This window comes from Podarcis cretensis (genome assembly GCF_951804945.1).
Source record: "Podarcis cretensis genome assembly, chromosome: 12".
Classification (NCBI taxonomy): domain Eukaryota; kingdom Metazoa; phylum Chordata; class Lepidosauria; order Squamata; family Lacertidae; genus Podarcis; species Podarcis cretensis.
Genome location: NC_137181.1, coordinates 45,972,447 through 45,983,465, shown reverse-complemented (window position 1 = coordinate 45,983,465; position 11,019 = coordinate 45,972,447). Strand labels below are relative to the sequence as shown.

Sequence of the window (11,019 nt, the reverse complement as noted above, 5' to 3'; positions counted from 1 at the left end):
ATTGGCCCATATAGTTCAGTATTGCCTGCACTGACTGGCAACAGTTTTCCAGGGTTTCTAAATGGAGTCTTTCCCAGGCTGACCTGGAGATAATCGGCATTGAACTTGGGATTTTTGTTTTCCAAAGCATGTGCTCTATTACAGAGCTATAGAAGCAATTGCTGGATTAACCCACTACCTTATAATGTGTAACATTGGAGCTGAATAAGTAGGCAGTTTTTGGAAATTAAAATAGAACATGATGATTTGCTTTGGCTATCTCTGGAATGTCATATATTCTAAGGAAATTGATGTGTTTAACTGGGCAGATACCACTATCTCTCAAGAACTAGAATGCTGACGAACCCAAAGGATTGGAGTATAAAGGACAAATATTTGCAAAATGAGTTTTACATTTAAAGGAAGTACGTAAATACCATTCCTTATGCTGCAGGACAAGTATGTTTAAGAGAAGTTTTCTATGTAAAGAAGGAAGGCTGACCTTTTCCTTAAATGCTACAGAATGCAAATCTTAAACAGGCAATTCCCAATGTAACTATCTGGAAACTAGTTGGGATATATTTCTGGCAGGCTTTTAAGAAATGAAACACAGATGCATGAAGTATGATTTGATAGTTGTGCATCCGTGATAAAAATGTGATGTTCAGGCTTATCAGCTATGAGTACAGTGGTGCCTCACAAGACGAAATTAATCCGTTCCGTGAGGCTCTTCATATAGCGGTTTTTTCATCTTGCGAAGCAAGCCCATTGACAGCTTAGCGGATTAGCGCTATTAGCGGCTTAGCGGCTTTTAGCGATCAGCTGTTAAGCGGCTTATCAGCGGATCAGCTGATAAGCGGCTTAGCGGCTTAGGAAAAGGGGGGGAGGGGAAAAAACCCGCAGGAACTCGCAAGACATTTTCGTCTTGCGAAGCAAGCCCATAGGGAAATTCGTTTTGCAAAGCGCCTCCAAAACGGAAAACCCTTTCATCTAGCGGGTTTTCCGTCTTGCGAGGCGTTCGTCTTGCGGGGCACCACTGTATCTTTCATACCAGGTGGCTGTAATAGTATTCAGGAAAAAGAGTTTCTTACCAGTAATGGTATAGTGCTGGAATCAAACATGCCAAGAATAGTTACAGGTGATCCACAATTTTTTTTTAAAAAAGCGTACTTCTATTTGCAAACCAATTTGCAGCCCAATCCTAGCCTTTTTTCTTGGATGTAAGCTCCACAAATTTAATGTGAAATTACTAAGCTGTCTAGAATGAATGCTGTTGCTCATCTTTATTTTTTAAAAAAAGAAAAAAGCTGGAAAGGCAGGCAGGCAAGAATGCTTTAGTGGACGATCATGCAAATGCTTGTTGCTTTTCTAATTCTAATTGGCAGAGGAAGCGAACACTAATGGAACATAAAAGACTAACATATCACTATGAAGATGGTGACTTTCCTTGCACAAATATCAGTTTTGTATCATGCGATAAAAACAGCTAGTTGGAGATGCACCCCTTTTCACTCTGAAGAAAAATTGAGCCTTGCTTGTTTCTTAGTGAATATATATCTTAGTTCTTCATGCAGTTTTATCACCTTTAGCCAATTCCAGATCATATACGGCTGGACAATTACAAATGTTATTCTAGAGTATGCAAGTGGTAAGAGAGTGCTTATATGGAGATCTGTTTAGTACTTGGCTGTATTGAGATCTTCTAATGACATATACCTAGTGATTGGCTAGTGTATAGACTATTCTGATGTGACATTTTAGTAGTTAAGCAAGGCTGCCATCTTACACACATGTACTTCCAAGAAAATCCCTTGCACGTATATGATTATGTGTCACATAGAATCATAGCTAGCTATCTCTAAACACAGGTTAAAGCACAGATTTGCACAGACTGTAGGAAATACTCTGGGTTGCATAATACTACTAGCGGCTGCACAGTAAATGTCCTTTAAATTTTGACTGCCCATAATCTCCTTTTGTTTCTTGAAATTGGGCCATTTATTCTATAGGGAGGGGAGGGTAATACTTAAAAGGAGTTGAGGCAGTAGCAGGTGGCAGAGCTTTGTTCTGTGTTAAGAGCAGGAGCAACCTAAAATTATTTCATCCGAAAGCTAAGGTGGGGTAAAAATACACTTGGTGATGCTGGCTCTAAAATACCACGTGTACTATAATATATGTGTTCCTATTGACAAAACGTCCTAATTTTTATACCTGCAGAGCAAAACATCTCATATTAGTGGAGCCGTGGGGTTTCCCAGAGAGGCCTTCCAGTGCCGAACACGAGAGGCCCATTCCAATATGGATCAAAGCACTTGGAGCAGTTTTGAGCCCATTTAATCCACTGGCTGGTCTCAGAATAGCAGGACCCTTTGGTGAGTGCTAGCTAATGGTTTGTGCTGGTGCCATTGCCTCCTTAACAAAGGGATTACCATCTGCCATCAGTTCTGAAAATGTAATAGCTTAGACTTTAGGGCGGCTTTCAGTCCCCATCTGCCACACACCAGCAGTCTAGTGTGGTAGGCAGTGCAGTGTTTTTAGGGCACATGATCCCAATGGGCTGCCCCACTCACCATCCAAGCAGTCACATTCTGCACTAGCTGCAGCTTTTGGGCAGTCTCCAAGGGCAGCCCCACATAACAGTGCATCGCAGCAGTCCAGATGGCAGTTCAGAGAATGGACAGCCAAAGCCTGGCTGTCCCACTCCAAGAACAGCTGTAGCTGGTGCATTGGCCTAAGCTGAGCATAAGCACTCCTTCCCTAACTGCTTCTGCTTTCCAGCTAACTCACATGCTGTAACGATGTATTTATTCCATTATATGAGGAGGAGACTGCCATCTGCAGTGATGCTCAGTGTGTGCAGATACTACCACTCTGCCTAATTGCTCGGGCCTGCGCCTCTCTCACTAGAGTAAAGCGGAGATGGGGATCAGGATCAGCCATGTTTAATTCTCCTTAAGATGACAAAACTGTCGCGAGCTGCATTCTCATTGGTGTTGAAGGCTGCGGGTAATCGGTGACGGGGGCACATACTGGAGGCCGGCAGCCCACCATTTGTCTTCTAGCTGCTGGGTGGAGGGACAGATCACTCCGGATAGAGAGAGAGATGGAGATCTTCATTCTTGACGATCCACAGCTGCGAAGCACCGTTGCTGATCATTTTTAAAGCACCACCCTGCACCCACCTGCCAGGTTCTAAGTCTTTTTCGCCTTGATTCACGACAGGATTGAGCCTTGTACAGCGCATTAGGCCCGACTTCAAGAGAAAGTACTCGTCCATGTTTGATGATGACACAGTCACTGAATATATCTACCACTGCAATGTGCAGTCACCAAGGTAAGCATATGTTAGCAAGTCCTAGATGCTCACAGCAGTAGCAGCACATGGCGCAGCGCAAGTGACGTAGCGTAGGTTGCCAGCTAGAATAACCTTGACCGTGATATCCTTGCCCAGCCAGGATGCATAAGAGGCATTCTTACAGGCTTCCCTACACGTGCAAAAATCTCTTGCCCTAGCAGGCAGGCAAAGTCTACTTCCTGGAAAGGTTAGAATTTCCTGTTTAAAGATGGCAGTGAAAGTTAAGTGGGACCAAAGTACAACTTTTTCTTCTACATGGCTTAATATAATAAATGGGGCGTTCTGTTGTGATATTTAGTAAACTGTAGAATAAATTGCTTTTTTGCCATTAATTAATCCAGCTGATGGGTTACAAAATTCACTTTAATCATCTGGGGGCTGTTCAGCTCAGCAAACCTTTGGGATGAGAGGTCTTGAGGTTGCTTTGCCAGCCCTCTGGCGCCATTTTGATTGAACATTTGCTGTACACTTTCCATGGTTTTACGATTTTAAGCACTCCATCCCGAGGAAGCTGCTTCTTATCCATGGAAATAAAAAAAATTCCTTCCAGTAGCACCTTAGAGACCAACTAAATTTGTTATTGGTATGAGCTTTCGTGTGCATGCACACTTCTTCAGATACACATTTTGACTACAGTGGTACCTCGGGTTACATACACTTCAGGTTACATACGTTTCAGATTACAGACTCCGCTAACCCATAAATAGTACCTTGGGTTAAGAACTTTGCTTCAGGATGAGAACAGAAATCGTGCTCCGGCGGCGCGGCAGCAACGGAAGGCCCCATTAGCTAAAGTGGTGCTTCAGGTTAAGAACAGTTTCAGGTTAAGAACAGGCCTCCGGAACAAATTAAGTACTTAACCCGAGGTACCACTGTATGGCAGACCAACACGGCTACCTACCTGTAACTTATCCTTGGAGAGAGAGAGAGATAGATGGGGGTACTACCACCTTAGCATCAATATGTCTTTTTTTTTTGCTGTGCTATACTTGCTAGGCTCCTGCATTATTGCTGTGCTTATTAAAGCATTAATCAGCTGCTGCTTCGTTTGTAATTTCTGGAAATGCGTTTTTGTATGGATGTTTGTGCTAATGGGAAGCTTCAAACCTTGATGTGTATTCTCACTTTAAATATACTTCATGTATGACAAAACTCAGAGAAGGTTTTTTTTAAAAAAACAAGAACTGTGGTGTTAGGGAGTAGCAGATTGATATAGGTACTCTGTGGCCGAAAATTCAGCTTCGTTTTTCATTGATATCTTTTAAGCGGTGAAACGGCTTTCAAAAACATGACGGTTCCCTATGGATGGGCGAAAAGACCGATGTTGCAGCGGATTGCCCACATGCACCAAGACATTCCTATCACTGTGATTTATGGAGCACGATCGTGCATAGATGGCAATTCGGGGACCACCATCCAGTCTCTGCGACCAAATTCATATGTGAAAACGATAGTAAGTGGGACATTCTAGAGGCCGTGTTTGCCATTAGGAATTTGCCTGCTCCTCTCGTCTTTCAGTGACAGCTTTAGGATTGTAAGATCGCAGCGTAAAATTAAAACCCAAAATGAAAAATGAAATTTCCCTTTACAACGCTTTGCCAGCACTACAGTAAGACTTCCCTACCTTTCATGCATAAATGCAAAATGTAATGTGTGTCCTTTAGATTGATTCAGAACTTCGTTTTCCCTGCTGCAGAGAATCTGTGGTTACAGTAATGCCGGCTAAACTCCCCTTGCTGAACAGATAAGGGTGAAGAGGATTTCTGCCCTTGACCCTTTAACACTTGCAAATCTTTCGGGTTTGGGAAGAGCCATTTCTGCAAGTTAGGCTACTACACTTACACAGATACACCTTGCCACAGCCAGCAGCAAACATCAAAAATGTGAATGCTGCCTCAAGAATATTATTCTATCCATCTTCAGCATGATTGCCATAGGAAAAACCCAATAAATGTAAAACTAATCTATCCCCGCCCCCACTCTATTTTTTGCATAGTATGTGTAAGAAATACCCCTGAAGAGCAACACAACTTTTGCATTTCCTTTTTAAAAGTGATTTTTGCCTACGTCAAATTACTCTTACAGCTTCAGTTGCTCTTTGGGGCAAACTAGTTTAAGCACTTGTGATTGTGGGGGGTGGGGGCAGGGAGATCATAAACAAGAATACCATCATCTTGTTTCTAAAATTTATTTAAATGAAGTTTGTTTATTTAAAAGTGTCTCCTGTGTACTGAGTTTTGCACAAAAATAGAGAGAATAGAGCCTTTGCCTGCTGCACTACAATCTAAAGAAAAAGTTGAGTCAGAGAGAAAAGAGAAAATCGGGGTGGAAGGAAGGAATTAAGCATTTTGCGTTTTAGTATTCCTGTCACAAATTCCTCCTACATCCTGTTTGGTTTTGTTGACTTTATCAGCTGGAGACAGAATTCAAGTTGAAATTAAAATTACGTGTGTGAACAGTGACTTGGTTCCTTATCATTACGCTGGTGCAAATTTTCAGCAGTGTGCTGGTATCCCAAACTGGAAAAGGGGGGTGATAGTGGCTTGCTAACCTCAGAACCTTAAAAAGTTATGGCTCTACAGAGCCTCCTGTGTCAAAGCAAGCGTGAACTGGATAATAGCTGGATCTTTTACAGTGGGGCTGCAAGTAAAGGCAGAAACCCTTGACCTGAGTTTTTGCCCATGCTGTTGTAAAAATGTGGATTTTGGGAGAGGATATATTTTCGTAGGCGATCGCCAACAAAGCCGTTCTAAGGGTAAAGTCACTGATAGACGTAAGTAGCTTAAATCAATTTACTTCAGTGGATCTGTTCTGAGTACAGTCGTACCTCAGAAGTCGAATGGAATCCATTCCGAAAGTCCGTTCGACTTCCAAAACGTTTGGAAACCAAAGTGCAGCTTCTGATTGGCTGCAGAAAGTTCCTGCAGCCAATCGGAAGCCGCAGAAGCCCCGTTGGATGTTTGGGTTCCAAAGAATGTTCGCAAACCGGAACACTCACTTCCGGGTTTGTGGCGTTTGGGAGCCGAAACATCTTGAGTTCTGGGGTGTTCGGGATCCAAGGTACGAGTGTATGACTTAGTTGACATCACCTTAAATTTAATCACTTCATTGGCTAGGAAAAGCTGTTTTTCTTGCAAGTACCTTAAATTGATTCCCCCTCCCCTTCTCCTCTTCCATAGGCTATCCTTGGTGCTGGTCATTATGTGTATGCTGATCAACCTGAAGACTTCAACCAGAAAATAAAAGAGATCTGCAATTCTGTGGACTGACAGCATTCTCTTCTTTGCAAAAGCCAGACACAATTGCAATTAAAAGCAATACTTTGCAGTATATTATAAAAGATAACGAATACAGAGGTTTAGCAAGCAAACACAGATTTTGCTTGCACCACACCTTTCAAAACGTTTGCACAATTTAAACCATGCAGTGCCTTTTGCTGGGATGGGGAGAGAAAACATTGTACATTTTAGTTGGATGCTGTTCTTTATATATTTAGATAAGGTGTTTGTCTCTCTATATACATATGTTAAACACATTTTAAAACTGGATTTTAATTTTTTTTTTTTAAGAATGTAGAGCTTTTAAAATGGTGTTCTACACATACAGCGAGTGTTTCAACATTCTTAATAATAATATACGTAGCAAAATTGCAGTTTGCCTACTTCAGCATTCAGAACCCATACATTGCAGCTTCTCAGTTTTTCATTGTGATAGGAAGGATTTGCATAGGATATCTTCACATTTTATTGTACCTTATGAAGTGGACTTTGCCAAAATAATTAACAACGATGAACACCCAAGTAAAGAACAAACGTAGGAAAAGTTAGGGAAAGACTCAAGTAGTTATATTGGAACCTTTGTTCACTGCAGTAACTGTTGTTCTTGGGTCTTTGGGTTCCTAGGGGAGCTGCATTTTGTGGGATGCTAATCCTGCTAACGCTTATGCTTTTAAAGAGACAATGTAGAATCCAGTGGATCTGAAGACTAGTTGCCTTCACACAACCTGTTCATTTGGTGATAAGATTATTGCAAGATCTACTTCGGAACTGATTCTCATGTTTGTACAAGTTGGGATAGAATTCCATGTTTAATTAGTCCTTGGATAAAGTGGTCTCAAAGTGTGAATATGCTTTTTCTTATAAACTATTGGAATTTTGAGCCAGTCTGACTGGAAAATGCCTAACAGTCAAAAACCCAGGTATCCTGTAAGAAGAAGGTGTTTTAGATTAAATAAGACAGATGAATCAAGAAACCTAATCTTACCTCAAAATGTTTTTATTAAAATACTTGATTTTATGCAGTGTTTTTAATAAGAGCTTATTTAGGCTCTGGTTCTTTACAGAACTGTATGTTTTTAGGTACTTGGTTAATAATAAGATAAGCTGGGGGGTTTTGGTCAACTTTACAGCAAGGGAATGCTTGTAAAGCAAACTGTCTGCACAATAACTTATTGGTTAGCTTTTGAATGTTGGAATAACTACTGAATCTTCAATCTTTCTTACATAAAGTTTTTGAACCAGTCTGAAATGATGCTTGAAAATCAGTTATTTTGCTATTCCTTAAAGATATAATCTTGGGTTGTATTAGAGTAATGGACCACGTTCCCTGGCCAAGAGATAACATACCGTATTTTTCGGTCTATAAGACACACTTTTTCCCTCCTAAAAAGTAAGGGGAAATGTGTGTGCGTGTTATGGAGCGAATGCAGGCTGCGCAGCTATCCCAGAAGCCAGAACAGCAAGAGGGATTGCTGCTTTCACTGCACAGCGATCCCTCTTGCTGTTCTGGCTTCTGGGATTCAGAATAATTTTTTTCTTGTTTTCCTCCTCCAAAAATTAGGTGCGTCTTATGGTCTGATAATACGGGACTTCCCTGTTGCTATGATAAACTCAGTCACCGCAACTTCTTGATCACAGTATGAAATTGATGCTGAGTATTGTCACCATTGAACAATCCAGTTTACTTAAATCAGTAATGCAGAACCTTGCTTTTATTTTAAGTGCATTTCTCAAGTTAAGGAGTTGCGTAGTTAACGGAGAACTCGGTGGTGATCAGCAGTTGTACATTTACAGCTGCTTCCCTAAATGCTGGCTAACCCAAAAATAGGCAGCGTGTTTTTGAACAAATATCATTTATTATGTTATACTGGCATAATGTCTGACACTCCACATGACAGGTTATACAGTGGTACCTCTGGTTAAGAATTTAATTCGTTCCAGAGGTCCGTTCTTAACCTGAAACTGCTCTTAACCTGAGGTACCACTTTAGCTAATGAGGCCTCCTGCTGCCGCCGCACTGCTGGAGCACGATTTTTGTTCTCATCCTGAAGCAAAGTTCTTAACCCGAGGTACTATTTCTGGGTTAGTGGAGTCTGTAACCTGAAGTGTATGTAACCTGAAGCGTCTGTAACCCGAGGTACCACTATATCTAGTTGTGTTTCTCCACTTTGATTCAGCAGAGGCTTCCTTGTTTGGATAGGAGGAAGAGGTTTGTTGGGTCCGCCCGAAAAAAAATTACCCTTCTCTTGCAAAAAAAACAAACAACATGCACTATGGACACCTCTGTCCTCTTTAGCAATAGCTAAACAGCAGGTACAATATCCTAGCGCTGTAGTAGAAGCCATTGTGTCCATGGGAATTACTGTTTTAAACAAGGCAGATTGTCCTTTGTGGGACTGGGATCGAGGGAACCAGGGTTCAGATTATTTTTTTGCATACCACCCTCCATCTGTAGAGCTCAGGGCAGTTCACAACATAAAATGGCAATATAAAACCCACAAAATAGATAATAAAATCAAGAACAGCAACAAACTGTTGCCCCCTGGCAACACATTTAAAAGGGCATCGGATGTCAAATCAGCCCAAGGCCTGGTGGAAGAGAACGTACCTGGTGGAACGTACCTGGTGGAAGAGAGGTACCACTGTAAAGAAGAGGAGGAGAGCCAGTGCTATTTTTTTTTTTCTAGAATAAGAGGTGCCAGAACTCACCATGTTCTCTTATAACAGCAATGGTGCCCACCTGAGAGGTGCTGGAACTGAATTCCAGTGAGATCTGGCTGAAGAATCCCTGAGGAAAAGCCATGTACGTCCCTTTGAGTTCTGTGGAGGAAAGGTGGGATAGAAATGCCGTAAGCAAACAAAATTAGGATTGCTATCTGCTTATGGGCTGCATTTTATAGTCGTCATGACAATCGGCAGTGAATTCCACACCCACCGTCCGTAGTAGCCTCTTTCAGGGATGATAGCAAGGGTGTAGCAGGGTAGCTGGAGTCATGCTTAGCCCTTCCTTTGGAAACTGATTGTCAGGTAACTGGTGTGGTTGCTCGAGAGCAAACAGGCAAGACTCCGACCTGTCTTTTCCAGGCTTTATTATTAGTGCAAACTATTTACAGGGATGCGGGTGGCGCTGTGGTCTAAACCACTGAGCCTAGGGCTTGCTGATCAGAAGGTCGGCGGTTCGAATCTCCGTGACGGGGTGAGCTCCCGTTGCTCGGTCCCAGCTCCTGTTCGAAAGCACACAGTGCAAGTAGATAAATAGGTACCACTCCGGCGGGAAGGTAAATGGCATTTCTGTGCGCTGCTCTGGTTCGCCAGAAGTGGCTTAGTCATGCTGGCCACTTGACCTGGAAGCTGTACGCCAGCTCCCTCGGCCAATAAAGTGAGATGAGCGCCGCAACCCCAGAGTCGTCCGCGACTGGACCTAACGGTCAGGGGTCCCTTTACCTTTATTTACAGTGAAAAGTGTTGCAAGTTCATGTCTGGCTCACTCGCTAGCAGAATCTGGGAGTGGGCAGTCCTTATGCCTCCTCCAGCATAACAGTCACGTGACCCCCAACCTTCTCCTCCCTTCCCTGTGCCTAAACCTACTGTGCAGAATAGGCGCTGGCAAAGGGGTACTTCCCTCCCCTCCGGTTTGCTCAGGCTCTGTGTTGAGGCTCTTCCAAGCATCCCCTGCTACCACCACTTCCTCTCCACTGGAGGTGGGGCTTCCCTCCTCGCCAGAGGAGGAATTGCTTTGGAAGATTTTCGGAGGTTCCCTATAACACAACTGCCCTTCCACCTCTCACCTCTGAGCTGATGGCGGTTCCCTGACACTGATCCTCCACTTCTGTTCATCTCCCAAGGCCATTTTGACCTAGCCAAACTTATTTTTTGTATCTGGAGAAAATGAGTGGAAAGGAAGAATTGCTTATAGGCTATAGTAGCGTTATGAGGCAAACAAAGCTTTGCAGTCCCATGTCGGCCTCCTTATGGGTCACTGCGCCATATCAGGCCCTTTTCACAATAGTTGCTATGTTACAGCAATGGGTCCCAAATGTTAACATCATATCTGCACTTCCCAGAAGCAAGTGGAGATAATTACTGTTCCGCCAGGCATTTCCAGCTGGATGAATGCATCTTTGCCACGAGTATGTTCTGTTTTTGTATGGGTTTTTGTATGTATTAACTCTTTATTATAGGATGAGATTAAATAAATATATGAACAACAACAAAATAAATAGGAATTCCCCCCTCCCAAAAAAATGAGCAACAGAAGGATTGAATTGATGATATATATATATATATATATATACACACACACACACACACACACACACATATATATATCACACACACACACACACACACACATATATATATATATATATCACACACACACACACACACATATATATTTGTTGTTGT

At 42.4% G+C, this 11,019-nt stretch overlaps 1 protein-coding gene across 1 annotated transcript in view; it reads left to right on the top strand.

Annotated features, from left to right (window-relative positions):
• Positions 1-7,861, top strand: part of ABHD5 (abhydrolase domain containing 5, lysophosphatidic acid acyltransferase) — a 28,585-nt gene extending 20,724 nt beyond the window's left edge. The window contains exons 4-7 of the mRNA XM_079947401.1: positions 2,197-2,351; positions 3,202-3,313; positions 4,601-4,787; positions 6,514-7,861. Of these exons, the coding sequence (XP_079803527.1) occupies positions 2,197-2,351; positions 3,202-3,313; positions 4,601-4,787; positions 6,514-6,603 (544 nt within the window). The 3' untranslated portion in view covers positions 6,604-7,861. The remainder of the gene's footprint in view (positions 1-2,196; positions 2,352-3,201; positions 3,314-4,600; positions 4,788-6,513) is intronic.
• The last annotated feature ends 3,158 nt before the right edge of the window (positions 7,862-11,019 follow it).